Source organism: Syngnathoides biaculeatus, chromosome 2 (genome assembly GCF_019802595.1).
Source record: "Syngnathoides biaculeatus isolate LvHL_M chromosome 2, ASM1980259v1, whole genome shotgun sequence".
NCBI classification, from domain to species: Eukaryota; Metazoa; Chordata; class Actinopteri; order Syngnathiformes; family Syngnathidae; genus Syngnathoides; species Syngnathoides biaculeatus.
Window position 1 is genome coordinate 10,776,628 of NC_084641.1, and position 20,154 is coordinate 10,796,781.

Here is a 20,154-nt window from a genome sequence, read left to right on the forward strand (position 1 = left end):
TATGGTTCAAGAGAAAGTCATGGCACTCATCTATAGATTCAGGCATCAGGCATGTACATTTTCTTCCGTGTTTAACCCAAAAAAAGAAGAGCTGTACATACATGTTTGGGCTATTTGTATTTTGCTTCTCACATTCCAGCAGAACGCACATACAATTTTATACAGATACTGTGTCACTTGCAGGTTACTATGGGAAAGGCTGCACTGATGCTTGCCATCTGAATCCTTGTGAAAATGAAGCTCAGTGCCACAGGAAGCCCACCTCGTCACATGGCTACATCTGTGACTGTGGAGACAACCATTATGGACAGTACTGCCAACACAGGTAGGTGTCTTGGTTTCATCAGCAAGATTGGCTATTTCTGTCATACTTTGTGTAGAATTCTCAGAGGCTGAAGTTGAACCCATCATAGATAGATAGATAGATAGATAGATAGATAGATAGATAGATAGATAGATAGATAGATAGATAGATAGATAGATAGATAGATAGATAGATAGATAGATAGATAGATAGATAGATAGATAGATAGATAGTAGATAGATAGATAGATAGATAGATAGATATAGATAGATAGATAGATAGATAGATAGATAGATAGATAGATAGATAGATAGATAGATAGATAGATAGCCGGACTTGTAGAACAACTTAAATTTATTTCAGGTGAATCACAGGCGCTTTAAATGGTGGCAGGTGTGTGCTCACTTTCATTTAACATGAGTTTGTACGTGAATGTACGGGCTTGTGCAACTAAATTATTTCTTTTTTTTTTCTTCCTACTTGAAAAATGCATACGTATATTTTCTAAATTAAATTGAGTTGTGAAAATTTCAGGACACAAAGATGGACGAGATGTCTAGTTTTTCAACTTATGTTGAGCACCCCCACCTTATTGTGTGCACATTTAGGATTGACCAGCAGTGTCCCAGAGGCTGGTGGGGGTCTCCCACGTGCGGACCTTGTCATTGTGATGCCAGTAATGGCTTCGACACCAACTGTAACAAGACAAGTGGGCACTGTCACTGCAAGGTAGGGCACCCACATCATATGCCATTTACGTTTCATTTTGCATTGAACTACTGTAAGTATTATTCCAACATTAATATGCACTTTCTAAATCACTTTGGTTAAACCCAAAAGGACAACAATTATCACCTATTCTGCATGTTTTGGATGACTGGTTAGCAGACCTGCCTCGCAGTTTTGAGGGTTTAAGTTCGGTTTCCTTGTGTGGACTTTGGATGTTCTTCCCGTTTCTGTGGGGGTTTTCTCCGAGTATTTTGGTTTCCTCGCACATTTGAAAAACATGCATGGTAGGTGAATTTAAGACTAAATTGTCCGTGGGTGGGAATGTGACTGTGAATGGTTATCTATATGTGCCCTGCGATTGGCTGGTGACTGGTGTTGTGTGTACCCTGCCTGTTACCTGACGGCAGCTGACATGGGCAACGGTACGCCCATCACACTAATGTGGGTAAGCAGTTAAGAAAATGGATGAAGTCCCAAAACCTGTGAAATCTACTTCATAGTTTTTATTTTTGGTGGCAAAATATACAATTGCAGTCTGGTACATGGCGCACGGCAATGCAGAAACTGTTGGAAAATAGGCCATTATGTTATAGTTGTTGACTTTTCGTTAACGTTTTTTGTTAAATGTTGATGACAAATACATTTTGATTTGAAAGGCTAAAAGGCTTATACAAACATACCAGTTAAATAAAAAAATGGGACCATAGTCTTTTGTGTATATTGTGTGTGTATGTGTGTGTGTGTGTGGTGTGTGTGGTGTGTGTGTGTGTGTGTGTTGTGTGTGTGTGTGTGTGTGTGTGTGTGTGTGTGTGTGCGTGTGAGCAATATCTCTATCCTGGCTACAATCTACTCTCTAATCTCTAATCTAAACCTCTCAGGAACTGTGTGTGATATCATGGAATTTGTTCTATATTTTATTCATGTGTCCATGTCTACACATGTGATCTGTGTTTACATCTGACACACTGATCATACTGTATGTGCAGATGCAGGCACATGAATATTACTGACCTGAACGTCATTATTTTATCAGGGGCAAAGTGGTCACATGACTTCCTGCTCCTGTCAAGTGCCTGCCAAGTGTTATGATGCCAGCTGCACCCTTGTTTCTCAGGCAAACAGACTTTTGAGCATGTGACAATTTGCTAATTATTTGTGTTCTTGAAAGCAATAATAATAATTTCAACATTGAAAAAACTAAAACAAAAAAAATTATCACGAGATGTGTTTATGTGACTCTGTTATAGAACGTTTCACTCATTGTGTATACAGGAATTTCACTACAGTCCACGGGGCTCAGACAGCTGCCTCCCTTGCGACTGCTACCCTGTCGGCTCCTTTTCACGGACATGTGACCCCGAGACTGGCCAATGCCCGTGCAGGCCTGGCGTCATTGGTCGGCAGTGCAACACATGTGATAATCCATTTGCTGAGGTCACAAACTCAGGGTGTGAAGGTAAAGGCTGAGTTTGTTCTTATGTTGTTTGAGAATTGTTTAAATCAAAATCCATTATACTGTACCTGTATATGTTTCACAATATCGGTTTAGATCTTCCATTTCGTAAAGTATCTCAGGATGCTGTGTACAGGGAGTCAAAATTAGCATGAAAAGGGCAGGACACAAAGTCACCCCTGTCCATGGTTCTGAAACAGTTCAACATTTGCCACTTTTCTGTGTTTTTATGTAGTTTGAATAATCCACTTACAAAACAGAATATCCAAGTACAATATTATATTATCACTGGCCCATTGGTCTTCATCTTTCGCACTTCTCTGCGTGTAAAACAAAACGGCGTTGCCACGTCATTCATGACCTCTTCATCTTTGCTCTTGCTGTCTTTGTGCAGTCATTTATGATGGCTGCCCAAAAACTATCACTCAGGGAATCTGGTGGCCACGGACCAAATTCAACCTGCCAGCTGCAGTGCCGTGCCCCAAAGGCTCTGTGGGTGAGTTCACACTCATCTCCACTCAATTCATACTGGTGTTTGGAATGGTCCTTCAACCAATATGTGTGTGCGTTTTCTTTTCCTGTTTGCAGGGGCTGCCATCAGACACTGTGATGTTGAAAGGGGATGGATGGAGCCAGACCTTTACAACTGCACCTCCCCTCCATTTGTGGAGCTCAATGCTGCTGTATGTTGATGATATGATATTTATTCTTACATTGTAGTTGTTTTCACAGAACTTTACAACAGGATATGTCTTTGTTTTCATCCAGCTGGATTCACTTGAACGCAATGAAACAGAGCTGAACACAATCATGGAGAAGAAGCTCGCACACCAGCTCCGTGATGTGACCGAAGCGACCGGCCGCCTCTATGGTAACGATTTGCTCATTGCCGAGCGACTGCTGTCCCGCCTCCTCACCTTTGAGACCCTACAAAGTGGCTTTGGACTCACCGCCACTCAGGATGCACACTTTAATGAGGTAAAAGATTTCAAGCTTTTGTTACATTTTAGACACACAAAAGCACAAATTGGCGGCATGGTGACGCAGCTGGAGAGCGTTGGCCTCACAGGTCTGAGGACCAGGTTTTGGATCCCAGCCATGCCTTTGTGGAGTTTGGATGTTCTCCAGGCACTCCATTATCCGCCCACATCCCAAAAACATGCATTCATTGGAGACTCTAAAATTGTACTGTAAAATTGTTAGTGTGACTGGTGTCTGTCTCGATGTGCCCTGTGATTGGCTGACAAACCAGTTTAGGGTGTACCCCGCCTCCAGCTTGATGTCAGCTGGAATTGGCTCCAGCACTGCTGCAACCCTCGTAAGGATAAGGGGCTCAGAAAATGGATGGATGGATGGATGGATGGATGGATGGAGGATGGATGGATGGATGGATGGATGGATGGATGGATGGATGGATGGATGGATGGATGGATGGATGGATGGATGGATGGATGGATGAAAAAACACAAATTGACTCTGATGATGATTTCAGGGATTGCAGCACGAGTCACTATAGGATACATAGCTGTGAAAGTAAGAATACAGACAGGTAAATGAGCACAAGATGTGCATGAAAGTGTATTGACAAAAGATGTCAATAATTTTCTTTGACAGGTGAGTGTGAGCACAAACAAGATTACTGGAATTCAACACACCTGCTTCGCAGTGTATGCATGCTGTAATCCATCGTCATTCATCAATATTTTGATGTCGTTTGGTTGATCATAGGACTACTTTGAAGTTACCAAAATCATGAGTGTGTCAATATGCCGCTGTGCCTCCCCAAAAAACATTTTCTCATAATACCAAGTGGTGCCCTTTGTTTGGAAGAGCTCGGGAAGAAGGGAGAGAAGACTTTACATTAGAAGGTCCAGATGAAAACTAATAGTGACAGGACTCAGCAACTGCTCTGTTTTCACTTTTCTCTTATAGTGACTTTTGATCCTAAATCTTGCTTTGAGAAACCTCATGTAGTTTAATTAGATTTGAGAGTTGTATATCCATCCATCCATCCATCCATCCATTTTCTGAGCCGCTTATCCTCACAAGGATTACGGGAGTGTTGGAGCCTATCCCAGCTGTCATTGGGCAGGAGGCGGGATACACCATGAACTGGATGCCAGCCAATTGCAGGGCACATAGAGAAAGACAACAGTTGCACTCACAATCACACCTCGGGGCAATTTACAGTGTCCTATTAATGTTGCATGTTTTTGGGATGTGGGAGGAAACCGGAGTTCCTGGAGAAAAACCACACGGGCACGGGGAAAACATGCAAACTCTACACACGCAGGCCCGGATTGAACACGGAACCTCAGAACTGTCAGGCCAATGCTCTCACCAGTTGTTTCACCGTGCTTCCATTTTTATATGCTATGTAGATTATCATATTGCTTTCTAAGACTATAAAATATCCTTGAATCCAGTCAATTTTCTTTCAAATCTGATATTGTGATTCTGTACCCATCAAAAAGATGAGTCACAAGAAGTCGCTTTTATGTGTGAAAACGTAAAGACGTTACGAATGAGATTGAGCACTTGCCACAGTGCCAGTGATGCCCTCCGGCACTGTGAACTGTGACAATTGTTTTCCAATGTGATTGTGTCAAGAACTGTACAGTAGATTAATGCCACCATCACTAATCCATGCAAATGCAATCAATTGTGTACAATTTTAGCTTCACAAAAGGATTACTGTAATGCTACTATTAATTTCATGACTACACCGTAACAGCAAACCTTTATATTTTAGGCACACATGCAACAGTGCTTAGGCTTGATATACAGTAGGGCGTCTTAAGACGAGGAGGCAATGTTGCTATGGCAATGCAAAAATGTGAGCTCAAGTAATATTGGAAATGTCAACCCCCAATACTACAGAGTCTCATTTTACCTGATATGATGAGGAAATGGGTACCTGTTGGCATTTGAACACGCTAACATGCATTCTAGTCATGCTTTTGTTCTCGGAGTAGTCAGCTTGCTTTTATTAGTGTGAATGATTGTCGTGTTTTGTGTACAGCTTCCCTTCATTCAGAGGGAGAGGGATGATTTCATTTTCAAGTATTGCATGTTTCCCTTGGAGGATCCTAGCAAGGGAGCCTTTTTAGTTGTCCTCCTCCACTTACAGCTGTGGCTACACCCTGTGCTGTTGACAGGAACTCAATCATTGTTATACCGTTAAAGATGCGTTGCTATAGAAACTGTCATGCTTGGGCAAGTAATATCAGTATTATCATCCGGCCTCCTTGTAATTACATTGGGAATGCTGACCTTTTAAAAGAGAACTTTTCACGGCTTTCAAATGCATTGCTTTATTGCTTGCTCACGTTGAAAGCACACATTCTAGTTTATGGCTTTTGGTGCAGGAAATTTTAAAAAATAACAATTAAAACACAATTTCCTGTTAATCCACTGACTAGACACTTGTGGGACATGTTGAATATGTTGTCACACCTCTAAAGAAACTAAACAATGGAAGAAGGATACCAACATAATAATAAGATAATTGTATTGTTACTTTGGAGATTTGTGGCGTTTGGGGATCACGCTCCAAGTAGTTTTCATCAACTTGTATGATCAGTAAGAGACATACAGTGGTCATGGCAACCCAGTGCCATCTCAAAAGAAATGACATAGTGGGTGATATGAATAGCCATGTCAGATTTTCATCCGAGTGAAGTATAATACATGTTATCAGACAATCATTTTCAAATAGGATACCTTGAAGTATGCTGTATGATTAAATGTAATTTGTACGTATTGTTTTTTGTTTCATGTTTGCTACATTTCTTTAACTACTGAGCTGCTTTCCAAAACTCGATCTTGTATCTAGGCATATACGTACTCCATTTTACATGCTTTTAGGATGCTTGTCTAAAAGCAAGCTGCACTTAATATCTTTTTATAAAATTTATTTTCAACTGAAATATTCATTCTAAATTCCAGTTTATGGGAGGTATTGTTTTTGTGTTTTTTGTGCATCTGTGACTGACTGGTGACCAGTTCAAGGTGTAGTCTGCCTTTCCCCCAAATTTATCTGGGATGGCCCCAGCACTCCCACGACCCTTATGAGAATAAGCTGCTTGAAAAATGGGTGGACTCTCAAGATTAGGGCTTAATGACTTGATAAATCCTGAAAATGGATTGTGTTTATTTTGGATTTATTTTAAATAAAACCTTTTGTTTTGTATGTGGATGTGAGTGTGTGTGTGTGGACATAGCATAGCCTTAGTTTTTTGTTTTATGTGACAATTTCCTACTTGTCACTGCCTTTGCAAATATATTCAGCCAACCTTTTTATTTTTGTTACAGTTCATTGCCCTCCTCTTCCACTGCACTCTGTGCAGTTCTGTCTTCTGTCTTCTCCCTTGAGCATCATGATGCTCCAATACTTTTATATGATCTGGAGCAGAACTACCAACACAACCCCACAGCTCCCTTGCTCTCTCATCGTGTATGATCTACAAACAGAATGACCAAACAAATACAGAAAGACTCTCTTATAGATTCCTTTGACACTAAGTATATTTGTCCTTCTTATTATTTGTACGTCTTTGTTTTCTAAAGCATGCCTGGGACATTAAAAGAAACGAGAAAAGTGACACAAGATAATGGATTTAAGTTTCATTTAAGACATTCAAACTTGCTTTGCTGCTATTCACTCAAATTTTTGTACTAAAATGTACTGTTCGACTTTTTCCAGAACATTCTGCGGGGCTGCAGTGTGCTGTTAGGTCCCGGAACGGAGGGGCTGTGGCGTGCCCTTACCCAGGGTCAGAATCACATTCTGAGTGGTCCGGCTGAATTGTCAGAGTTACTAGAACAGTATACGCAGAATCTGGCCCAAAACATGAAGCTCACCTACCTCAACCCTGTGGCACTTGTGGCTCCCAATATTGGTGAGTTTCGTGATACACACGCAGACAATGATTCACCCAAGTAGCAGTCAAACATGATAATAATGACTAAAACATTAGATTTAAATCCTCTCAGATGATCTGCGACGAAATGAGCGAGAATGATTCCTTTTATAACCAGGATCCAAATGATAAGAGCTGGCAGCAGCACAGAGATGGATCTCATATCCAGATCGAAAACTTACTCATGCACACATACAGGAACTGATGTGTTCAGAACATGGACAACGCCTGAGGAGTTATAGCACATTTTTAGACTTAAAGTTTCCAAATGCACGTAGTCACTAGGCCTGTCATAGAGAAACTGATGGAGAATAAAGTATGAGATGACTGCACAAGTCAAAGAATATCTCTGGCAGCAATGACTACTCATGTCTTCCCCAGTTAGTCCAGAGCTATGAGCACTTTTTTTTTTTTTTTACAGCATCCAATTTCTATGCAGACCAAAACAACTTTGTCTTCGGGAATGAAAGATGTATTCTGATTTGACTCATTTTTTGTTCTGTTTCCGTTCAATTTGAAAAAAGCCCAAATGCTAAAAAAAAATTAGGGCAGCGAATGAGAACTTTCACATGGCAACAGAAAATTTTCTGAGCAGCCTTTTTCTATTTGTAAAACTCTGAAGGTGACTGAACAAACTTTGTGTGTGTCACACCTACTAGGGGCCATTAAATATACAAGAGGAGTAATTTCTGCCACTGTAAATGCTCTACATCTGTTTGCATCTACTCCTTCTGTCATTTTATATGCTAGGAGAAAAATGCTGTACTTTTCTTATTGAGCAGATGAAATTCTGGGTGGGCAAAGTTAGTAAATCAGCTTCCACAACTGACTACCTGTGCAATAAGCTTTGCACGCATTTTTGTGCACACCAACCTTGAGAAAATGCTTTAACAAACTGATGATGGCTCTATTTCTGTTCTTTGTTATTTTATAACGAAAAGTAGTGCTGTTTAGATAAAACTTCCACTATCATTCACGCTAAATCTAATGAGACCTCCATTGCTCACAAACTAGCAGTCATTTCTCATTGTAATAAACCCTGATTTCCACAACTGCTACGGTTTGGTCCAGAGTGATACAATAGGCATAATAATGTATTTCCAATGTTTAGGGTCCCCAAAAAAATCTAACCCAAGCCATTGTTGGCTTCTGTATGCTTGTGGAGGTTTGTGATACACATACTGCTCTCTGCTGTTTGATCAACAGAGAATTGTTTGAATGGGAAGAACACAATACAGTGGAAACCAAAGCGTGAACAAGATTCACCCGATTCAGACTCTCAGTGAACTGAACTTTAATGCATGGAAGGACTCGAAACATGTTTTAGGCATCTTTCAAAACATGCCTTTTGCTACCCTTTTCATTGATGGTTGGAGGAACCAGCAGTTTTTTAAAAACTTTTTTTCGTGTTGTTTTGCTGTGATAATGTATTTGTGATATTAGATAATCTCATACTCTTTGTATTCGCACAAATGCATTGACCATGCGTCAATTGCTTTTCCCTCCTACACGAGGAATCGGGTTAGTAACCTTTGTTTGTTTTGTTTTTTTTTGTTCTTGTTGTTCTCTCTGCACTTCAGTGATGAATCTGGATCGGGTGGAGAACCACACCCACGTGCGTCGACGTTTCCCACGTTACCATACCACACTGTTTCGTAGTCAGGTCGTGTGGGATCCTTACACTCATGTGATACTGCCCCCTGCTGCCCTGGTGCCACAACGACAACAGCAACACAACTGGAAGGAGAAGGAACGCACTGAGAAAGAATGTAAGAATGGATACTCCAAAAAAAAAAAAAATGAAAATGCAAGAAAGACTTTGTGGCATAGAGAACATAGTAACACAGTGTTCTCCCCCTCAGACGTCCCTCCTCTTCAATCACCGGTCAGCTTCTCAACCAATCAGACACGAGAGTACTCTGCAGCCCGGCGGACATTTGCAGAACCTGAACCCCCCATCACCATTGTCATTTTACTTATCTACCGAAGTCTGGGCGGAGCACTCCCACCCAAGTATCACACTGACAGACGAGGAGTGAGGTGAGAAGTTTCACAAGCACTCGTTTCTGGACTCTTCTGCTTAATGTATGATACTGAAATGCTCACTTAGGTCCATTATGCTCATTGAGACTGTTTGACCACTTTAAAATGACCTTATTTTCTAAATTAGTCCTAGAGAAGTTATTTTTCACGCTTATTTTTTGATATTCTGTTTTTCGACGTAGCTGTCTATACATATCCCTGTAAAGAACTGTCTGTGAAATGTCCAATATTAATGCTAATTTATTGACAAGAATGGAATGCATCACAAATGTTACTGTAAACATCAATAGGATCTACTACTAGCATTTGCTACTAGTTGGTGATAACAACAGTACCAATTGTAGTGGTGTTGTTCAGTCTGAAGTCCAAGAAGCAGGATCGCCTGCCACAGAATGCAGAGAGAAACTATATTGTAAGATTACATGAATGGCATCTAAAGGTAAAGGCTGACAAGAGGCTATTAACTCAAAATACTCTCTGCACCGGTTCCAGACTTCCCAGACACCCAGTCATGAACTCCCCAGTGGTCACTATCTCTGTATACAACAATCAAACCTTTGTGGGTGGACATTTGGATCAGCCCATTCTTCTAGAGTTTAAACTACTGGAAACCGCCAACCGCAGTAAGCCACTGTGCGTGCAGTGGAACCACAGCAGCCAGTGAGTACACAATTATGTTGTTTGTATAATTTAGTCAATATCATATCATCAGTCTTGAGTCTTTGGAACAGGGTTTTGGCAAACTTTTGTGCTTACATTTAATTTATAAAACAGGCGGATGCTCCGTATTATTTGTATTAGATCTGTACGAGGTAGTAACCTTTGGCCTGTCCTATCAGGGTTCGCCACAGTGAGTCGCGTGCACGATTCATTTTTGTCAAAGAAACATTTACCACAGCTCATTAAAGATTTAGATGAGCCATTTGGGGGCTGAGAACGAAGTGATTTGTATTTTCTGCTTTCGCCTCTGAGGTTTTTTTTTAAGTGGAAGTCTGATTGATCCGACAACTTTTTGGATTTCTTAGGGGCATGTTTATGGCTAGCAGTATTCCTACACTATCTTGATTAAAGAGATGCTACAATACAATAAATATCATTCATAAAGTAGACCAGGTGTTACCAACCTTTTTAAAACTGAGAGCTACTTTTAGGGTACTGATTAATGCAGAGGGCTACCTATTTGAGATACTTTTGAAATAACTAAAAGACTTCAATACAATGATCTTCTTTTGCTAATGCAGATGTGTTTCTTTGTGTGGCGCCTGCAGGTGTGAGATTGGAGGCTGTTGGACAGTGAGAGACTGCATGGTGGTATACAGGAACACCTCACATGTCCGCTGTCAATGTCAAAGGTTAGGCACCTTTGGAGTGCTGATGGACAGTTCGCAAAGAGAGGTTTGTGAGACATACACCCTTGTCACATTCAGATAACGTCGCTGTAGGCAAGGCTGAGGAGCAACGCTTAAAGCTGTCTGAACCTTTTCCATTTGATTATTGTTTTACATTGTAGACTAAAGCACATACAGAGATATTTGTATTCCACTGCCATTTATAAATTGTATTTGTTGTGTGCAGATTCGATGTCTTGATTTCATATGGAAAATATTTACGTTGTTGGCTCGTAGCAGTATTTGCGATTCTAGTATCTACTTCTTTAATGGTTGACTTGGTCATTGATAATTTGTCCTTCACCTTCTTGTTGGAATTCTTCTCACCTAAATTTTCAGTTTTTGCATAACCCGAGATTTCAGCTAGCTCCAGTTAGCAGTGTCACGACTAGAATTCTAACCCATGATTCCGTTTTCATTTCCTTCACAAGCAGCAGTTGGAGGGCGATCTGGAGACACTCGCCCTCATCACCTGTTCCTCTCTGGTGCTGTCCATGCTGGCTTTGCTCCTTACCGTCCTGGTGCTGTCCTGCCTTCGAGGCCTCAAGTCCAACACCAGGAGCATCCATTCCAATACGGCGGCGGCCATGTTTTTGTCAGAGCTTGTGTTTCTGCTGGGCATCAATCAGACTGAACAACAGGTTGGTACTGTATTTGAATTTCTACCATCCATTTTGTGTCAAGGGACCTCTTTACGCTCCTTGTATTTTGTCCCTGTCTTCGTCACCTAAACATGATCACACTTCAAATATTGTATCTCCTGAGTAAATGCAACTTATATGGAAACTGTAAACTGTATTGTAAACATTGCCGTCAGTACTACCGTAAATTGACTTGCCAGGTGATTTGCTACACTATCAGCCCCTGAAAGAACCCAGTCGAAAAATAACTGGCAAATAGCATCGCTCACATTCACTTGTACATGAGTAAAGTACACAGTTCACATACATCATGTTTCATTGGCTGAAATCACTCCAAAACTAAAAAAAAAAAAAGTTGTTAAATCTGTGGGTGTCCCATTTTTACCAATTTTCTGAGTCATGTCAATATGGCTAATTAAAGTCAGTTGTGTGGCCTGTTTTTTAATTTAGTATTTTTTTTTTTAGCTGAGCTTAAAATTGACTTCAGGAAAAGCTGTCATTTTTCTTTTTTTGTATATAAATTTTTTCTTTGAGTCTCTTTGAGGGGCATATTTTCCCTCTGACTGCACCTTGCCAAGCCTGAAGTGTGGGCGTTCCCGCTCACATCCGCCCAAGGGTGCTTTTCCTCATCTGCACTCCAGAGGCTGTAGCAAGTCTAACGCCCGGGGAAGGTGAAACATCATATTGCATGATTTCATCCACTCCCATGCTCTAACCCTCCATTGGTGATGACGGTGCAGTGCATACCTGCCTCAATTATGCTCACTGACTCCCCAATGGCGGTAATGTTTCGACCACACTATGCTGATTGATGGCAGAACATCACCAGTCTATTTATATGATTTGGCCAGGACAAATTCAGCAACAGCAGATTATTTTTCCTGCATCTGCAATGGGCAATTTCATTTTCAAGACTTGCTGCATGGTGGCTTATACTTTGTCTGAAAATGCCACTCACAACAGTTACTGTCATCTTAATGGTCTGATGGGGTGTTCGATATTGAATCATTTGTTTTTATTTTTTCTGAAATCCGTTTCAAAGATTCACCCACGTCTGGCGGTAGCATGGTTGCTGAGCAACAGCTGACTCACTTGCTTTCCTATTAAAGGCTTGATTGCTGGCCTTCCAAACAAACCTTCACTCATAAACACAGTATTCCAATTAAATTACATTTATTCTACCGTATGTATTTAATAAATATAAGAACTGTTAGACGGGCAGTGCTCACATCTCCCTGCCGACGCCTAAATTCCTGATTTAATACAGGGCATGATTTCACTTTTAAAGTGTTATTTTTTTCCCAGATTGACATGTATGGCAATCACGTGTTAGGGAAACTCCACTTGCCAGGTATTGACGCCTCCCCCAGACTTCAATGACTCATTTTACTGAGCTACAGCAGGTGTTGGTGCTCATTGTCATGATGCTATTTTTCCTCACTTCTACAAAGTGTGCATCCATTCCTGTGGTGATAATGATGACAATTTTGTCACAAAAACTACCCAAGTATTTCTGACTTGGAAAGGATTACGACTCATCTCCTTTCATCGTTAAACAGCGGTAAAATTGGACATAGCTTCTTGATAACATGAGAAAGATGGTCCAAATTTCACATGACATAATGAAGTCAAGGATTTTGTATATTTTACAAATTCAGTTCTACAACAATTTGGTCCCAAAATAATATTTCTAACATGATACACCATGTTATGCAGTGTCCTGGGTGCTTTTAATATATTCCATATCGTAATATATTGCAATTAATAAATGAATATGGAGAAAAAAATAAGTTCATCTGCAATGCACATTAGGCAATAGAAAAGATGAAAATAATATGACATGGTCTAGTGATGGAATGCCGCTGCAGATCAGCGATTAATAACAGACGTAGTTTCAGCTGTTCAACAGTCTGGGGTCTCTACTGTTGTGTTTTATGCTTCATAATGTGCCATACATTTTCAATGGGAGACAAGTCTGGACTGCAGGAAAGCCAATCTAGAACCCCCACACCCTTTTACTACAAAGCCATGCTGTTGTAACACGTGCAGAATGTGGTTAGGCTTTGTCTTGTTGAAATAAGCAGGGGTGTCCATGAAAAAGACGTTTCTTGTATGGGGGCATGTTTCTCCAAAACCTGTATGTACCTTTCAGCGGTAAATGTGCCTTCCCTGATGAGCCACTAACAGAGCCCCATACCATCATAGATCACAGATGCATTTTGAACTTTGTGTCCAGAACTAAGTTTTTGTAACTCCCTCCATGAAAATCCTCTCGGGGGATTTGTTTTCGAGAAGAAGCAGGAAGTGACGTACATGGCAGGACTGCCCTCAAGTGGACTGGTTTGTTTCTATTAATTTTACCTCAGGAAGGTAGATCCTTGTTCCTTCGTGTTAGCCAAAATGCCGGCTCGTTGCATTGCTGGACATTGCTTGAACACTCGGGAGGATGGATTTACCCTTCATAAGTTTGCAAGAGACCCGGTTTCATCGTGAAAAATGGATTCCACGGGTGCAATAGTCAAGAGCTTCGTGGGTTCCAAATGACAGGTAGGTCTGTATACAGCTACTAAAAAAAATAATAGTTTGGGGCGGACCACGTAATCCATCTCTCATAATGTAACAAAAGATCCGCGTACATATGACAGGCGTGCTAATTGTGTCGATGTGCGCGTCGGACGGCGTCGGGCTCGCCGGCGAAGACTGCTGCGTCGCCTCCCTACTGAAGGTTGCCGTGTCAGCTCGCGGACAGCCAGCGGCTATGAAATACGGTCCCGACAATGGTACACTGAACTACGTGCGTCGGCAACGCCATAAAGCAGCCCGGCTTGGTTCCGTGATAAGCCACCTCGGTGCCGAAAATGAGCCACCCCGGCCAAGGCGCCGTATTTGCCAGTCACGGCACCAGCGAAGGCTGCGCTAATAACGCTATATGTATTTTTTATTACAATATCTATTTTGGAATGTTTATAGGGATGACACTTGATTATTTAGATGATTATTTCATAAGAACAACAAAGTATCAGTTTGAACATTAAATATCTTGTTTTTGTAGTATATTCAATTAAATATAGCTTGAATGTTATTTGGAAATCATTGCATTCTGTTTTACTTCTTTAACCCAATTTCCCAACTTCATTGGAATTGGCATTGTACATTGTAAAGTCAAAGAGGTGTAAAATCTGTGGTTTACTGGCATTCAAATTGTGTCACCTCAATCATACCTTCTTTGCATCCCGTGAAGTGTTGCTGGCCACTTTTCAAGATGTGCCCACGATTAAATGCATTGGAAAGATTATGCTCACTTCCATTCCATCTTCTCTTTGCTGTTATCTGCTTCTTCTTCACCTGTCATTCTGCTCCATTTTATTTATTAATTTTATTTTTTCACACTTCCTTCATGATTTTGCGCCATCTGTCTCAGCTTGCTTCTTAGTCACACTCCTGCTTCTCTCTGTATTCTCTTGCAGTTCCTGTGCACGGTGGTGGCTATCCTCATGCATTACTTCTTCATGTCCACATTTGCCTGGATGTTTGTGGAGGGACTTCACATCTACCGCATGCAGACTGAGCAACGCAATATCAACTTCGGTGCCATGAGATTCTACTATGCCATCGGCTGGGGCGTGCCTGCCATTATTACCGGTAACACACGTTCAGGCACAGAGTTAGTTTTGGGAGTTATGCTATTTCATGCTTATAAAAAGAGGCACTGACATGCTTAGGTATCAGGAAAACTACAGCTATAAGCCCAATGTAATTTTCTAACCTGTCTTCTTCCAATAGCAATTTTATCAATCATATCACACTATTAATAATTTGAGTGATTCTAAAACTACATTATAATGAAAGACCAGCGAAAAAAATACACAGATTGTTTCTTGGAAAACCTAACTTAACCATAACCTAACCACCACCTTGTTGCCAGAGTTCCTTGACATTAGTCAGAATCAGAATCATCTTTATCCGCCAAGTATGTCAAAAACATTGAAGAAATTCGTCTCCGGCCATTTGAGTCGTTCTCGTACGACAACAGACGAGACAGTCGATTGAGATCTAAAGACATTTGCGGGAACAGTCACGGAGCAATAAAGACTGCCCCATAGGCCTTTGTTTCCCAACCTTTATTGGTTATTGGCAGCTTGTGGCGTACACCACAAGATGCAATTCTAGTCCATTTTTAGTGGGATGGCCAGACTGGGGGTAAGGTATTTTTCAGGGGACCAGGCTGCAAACTTCAACTGGCCAGGATGGGGCTAAACGGGTCAGAATTTTTGACTCGATCGTCCGGGCACATCCTATCCATTTGGTCAGTGGATAGATGGTACTTTCGTTGCTCAGGTCACAGTGGTGGTGAGGGTGGTGGGGGGCAACCACAATGTTCGGGGGAAAGTGTTATTGGACATTTTTCAGAATCAGACAACTTTATTAGTTCACGCAAAACAAGTGAAAGTAGGTCAGTTCCAACAGTACACAAATGTGGCAGCAGAGTGACTGGCAATCACTGTCATTGGCCAAGGAAAAGTCACATGACAGTCCCGCCCAGCAGGGCAGTGGATATTGCGGCTGATGCAGAATAACCGCTGCATCCACATTCAATCAAATCGTGACTTCACGCCTTTCACATATCATTGCCAGTGCATTCCCGATATCCTACACTTGTACACACCTACAGCAGCTGTTTGTGTAGATAAGATGTACTGATGGGATTTGGATGCGATGTGTTTCTTCTGTGCCATTTTTCAGCAATAATAAGGGCAAAACCTGAAATCGATAGATATTCACAACTTTGTATTCGAAACATGCCACAATATGATAGAACTTTTTTTTCTTTAACACAATCTTTGCAAGTCACTTCTGTCTCCATCTCTATCTACCAATTACGGAAAAAAAGTACTCCCCCTTTGAAGAGTTATCGATTTTTCAATGAACCCAAGAACAATTTTCAGAATGTAGGAGGTGACAAGACTTGCCTGTGGTCAAAGTATTGTGAGTTAGAGGAACCACAGTGGCAGCATAAAAAAAATCTGTTCATACTCATTTTTTGTCGAACCCTACATGTACAAAACATGTCTTCATGCAGTATGTTTCTTTTCTTCTTGCTGTGTTCATCAAAAATTTAGTTTTACGATTATCCAACAAAACGGAAAAATAGCTTTGCACCAAAAATGCATAGTACTCAACAAAAATGGTCCAGTTTATGCTGAATTCTTACACGGTCATATTTATGTATCACTCAATAGCTTCATGTGTACATAACATTGTTATTTCAGTTCTTAGTGTTATCAGAAAATCAATATATGTTGGTGTAAATACTGTACCACTTCTGTACATTAGTGCACCAGAACTAATTCAATTACCCTTATTTCATAACTTGTGCATTGGCATTTTGATGAAATGTGAAATCATGTGCCCGACTCATTAAAAATTGATGCTCAATATCAGAAAGATCTTTATTTTTTCCAGTATGGGGCAGTGTTACATATTAGCAATCACAGTATTATATTGAAAAAGTAAATAGCAGTTGACAATTTCTACTTATGTGTCTCTTCATTGAAGGTCTAGCTGTGGGTTTGGATCCAGAGGGTTATGGGAACCCAGACTTCTGTTGGATCTCCATCTACGACAAGCTCATCTGGAGCTTTGCTGGTCCAATTGCCATTGTCATACTGGCAAGTTTTCCATTTTTGTACAATCATTTTTTTTTCTTGTTAAATATCAAATAATTAAATAATTTCTCTTCAAAAAAAACATTGCACAGTAGTTTGTTCTTCTTTGGCTTCACATAGAGTATGTGACTATATGTATCGTGCTGTCCTTACGTCCAGATGAACGGAGGAATTTTCATGATTCTTGCCAAGATGTCTTTTACCACCTCTCAGAAGGAGACGAAGAAGCTTCCTGTCATGTGAGTACAGAACCATGAAAATGGAGGGACTTTTCACTCTCAAAACACACACACAACTGGATTTTTACACCCTAATATCTATGATGATATATACAGTACAATCATGGGTCCTATATAAAACTAAAGAACCAGGAATGAAGACTTAAAGAACCCCCTAAGTGTAGAATTGTGCTAGATATAAAATCAGCACTGCAATATGAAACCTCTCTGAAGTACTTTTATTTTTTCTGTATCTATTTATTTATGTATAGCATTTCAGTTGACCACATTGCAATCATTGTTCAAATGCACCAACAATTTATTGCAAATATATATAGATATCAATTAATTTGCTAGTAACAGAAACAATATTCTTTTTTTGTTTCAGTTAAACAGCTTTTCACTCATTTTTCAGATTACTTCATTGTAGCTCCAATCCCTTTCATGTTGTTTCGACTATCCAAGGCCTTGCTTTCCTTTGCAGTGCAACTATCCGTAACTCCTTCTTGCTGTTGATGGTGGCCACCTCCACTTGGCTGTGTGGTTTGATGGCCGTGAACAACAGCATCCTGGCTTTCTACTATATATTTGATGTCCTCTGTCTAGTGCAGGTAACTCTTTGCATTTTCAGCATACTAGGTTCCCATGTGAGGTATCAGACCATTGCTAAAATCTGTTCTTTCTTGTAGGGTCTGACAGTGTTGCTGGTCTTCACCGTGTTCAATTCTGAAGTTAAGGAGGCCTGGAGAATGGCTTGTTTGGGGAAGAAGAGCCCTGGAGAGGAGCCCCAAAGACCAGCATCGAATGCTGTGAGTCACACTCACATTTACATGCTGTGGAAGGTGTCTGAGGTTCAACATGCGATGTGTGTTCAAGGGTGTGAGTTTTTTCATACAAGAAATTGTTTTTGTCTACATATCTGACCTCCCTTGTAAAGTGAAACTCACCTACACAATTGAATAAGATTTGTCTTGTTGTTGGAGTTTGCTTTGGAATGGAATTGCACAGCGTCATACTGAGAGGGTTTCCCAATATTTTGGTTGCCTGACTTGTTTTAATAAGCAGTTCAAAATATTTGAAACATGCCACAATGTATCTCACAGTTCTAGCATACACTAAACTACAATAATAAAGTTACTAACCTACAGTAGTTTTAAATAAACAAACAATGATGAAATTTGAGCATTACCTTGTAAAGGCATGGTTTCTGAAACAACTCGTAAGTTTGATTACACTAGATTATAAAACTGTACCTGAAATGAGGTTATTTAGTATCTTAGAATCCATGTAGCCCGATCTCATCAGCTGCACTGTACTTATTCCCTCAATCAATTCTTCCACCCATCTCTGGCATTCTCTCGCTCTCCTTCTGCCTTTGGGGTTCTGTACTGACCCGTATTAAATAATATGTGACCCATCCTGCATTGTGTGTGCATGCTTGCGTGCACATTACTGTATGTTTGTGAAGATGCAGTTCATACAACCTTTTAACCTCCATTTCTGTCGCAATTCTATCAGATTTAAAATGACTATACAGTACATCGTTCTTGCAAGCTATTATTGGATGCGCAAAATTGGCCATGTGTGAACGTCTGCTCTGTCTAATGGTATATCTACATCATAAATGATTTGCTAGTCCTCTGACCTATTAAATATGAATCAGGAATATACTATAAAGAGAGCTGAGGTAGTATCAAGTTTCATCATGTGATTTGATGGCTTTTGTCAAAGCTCTGAGAAGGTGTTTGACTTGGTTAGAATGGCAGCACCATCCATGGAAGGTTTAAATATTTGTCACCAGTAAAATCAAAGCGAAAATGGCAATGTTTTTTTAAAATGAGTCAGTAATGTTTTAAAACAGAAATTTGAAGTCAAATTTCATTCTGATAAATGTTTGGAATCAGAGTCTAACTTAGTCTCGAGTGTCAATTGCATCTCAACGACATCCGAATTGTTCTTTTAGGTCAACGGAGGGTAAAAAAAATCATGCAGACACATTTCAAAATGAGTAGTATCTACTAGTACAGTACAATGGCTCATATTTTCATGTGTTAACGTAAATGAAACCTTTTCACATTTAAATAAGTTTGTGTTTTGTTTTTGTTTTCAGGCAGAAAATCCCTATCACAACGCTTCACTGCTGGAGCAGAGTGGGCTGCACCGCATCACCCTAGGAGCATCCACCATCTCCTCCGTCAGCTCCGCCAGGTATAAAAGCACATAAATACATCATGGAGAGTACATACATTAAAAAACATCCCCCAAAAAATGACAAAACATCAATCTTTCAGGAAGAACTAGGACTAGCAACTAGGTCTTCATTGATTTTCTGTGCTACTGGGTATAGGATAGTGTTGCTCTAGGGAGGAAATATTGTAACTCCAGCCATTAAAAGGCTGTTGTCTGTTTAGTGGGTCAGTGGGGTAAAGAGAATAAAACAGTGTATCGTAGCGAATGTAGAGCAACACTAATGTTGCCGGGAGTGGCTTTTTCTTTGTTGCTCGCTCCTTGTCTCCTTGTTTGTAAATGACATGCCGTATTTGTGCGGCTGCCCTCCATTAGTCAGCATGAGTAAAGAAGCAGTACATTGTGTCTGAGTGTGTAGTCACTCCTCTCCCTTTTTGCCTTTTAGGGAGAACCTTTTAGCGCGTCAGACTCTGGAACAAAGCATTGTTCAAACTGGAGCAACCGACCTGGATGTTGCCATGTTTCACAGAGATGGAGGTAAACAATCAGAAAGCACTTCACAGATGCCATTTATTAAAAACAGACCACAGATTCACCAGTTTT

At 40.5% G+C, this 20,154-nt stretch overlaps 1 protein-coding gene across 1 annotated transcript in view; it reads left to right on the forward strand.

Moving 5' to 3' along the window:
* The window catches only part of celsr3 (cadherin, EGF LAG seven-pass G-type receptor 3), an 85,174-nt gene that overhangs the window by 55,589 nt on the left and 9,431 nt on the right, over positions 1–20,154 (forward strand). Inside the window, exons 14-32 of the mRNA XM_061808978.1 lie at positions 184–325; positions 913–1,033; positions 2,306–2,489; positions 2,881–2,982; positions 3,075–3,169; positions 3,255–3,464; positions 7,192–7,387; positions 8,989–9,177; positions 9,271–9,448; positions 9,944–10,111; positions 10,720–10,846; positions 11,271–11,480; positions 14,948–15,122; positions 17,037–17,149; positions 17,306–17,385; positions 17,849–17,975; positions 18,054–18,173; positions 19,475–19,572; positions 19,997–20,088. Coding sequence (XP_061664962.1) covers positions 184–325; positions 913–1,033; positions 2,306–2,489; positions 2,881–2,982; positions 3,075–3,169; positions 3,255–3,464; positions 7,192–7,387; positions 8,989–9,177; positions 9,271–9,448; positions 9,944–10,111; positions 10,720–10,846; positions 11,271–11,480; positions 14,948–15,122; positions 17,037–17,149; positions 17,306–17,385; positions 17,849–17,975; positions 18,054–18,173; positions 19,475–19,572; positions 19,997–20,088 — 2,727 coding nt within the window. The remainder of the gene's footprint in view (positions 1–183; positions 326–912; positions 1,034–2,305; positions 2,490–2,880; positions 2,983–3,074; positions 3,170–3,254; positions 3,465–7,191; positions 7,388–8,988; positions 9,178–9,270; positions 9,449–9,943; positions 10,112–10,719; positions 10,847–11,270; positions 11,481–14,947; positions 15,123–17,036; positions 17,150–17,305; positions 17,386–17,848; positions 17,976–18,053; positions 18,174–19,474; positions 19,573–19,996; positions 20,089–20,154) is intronic.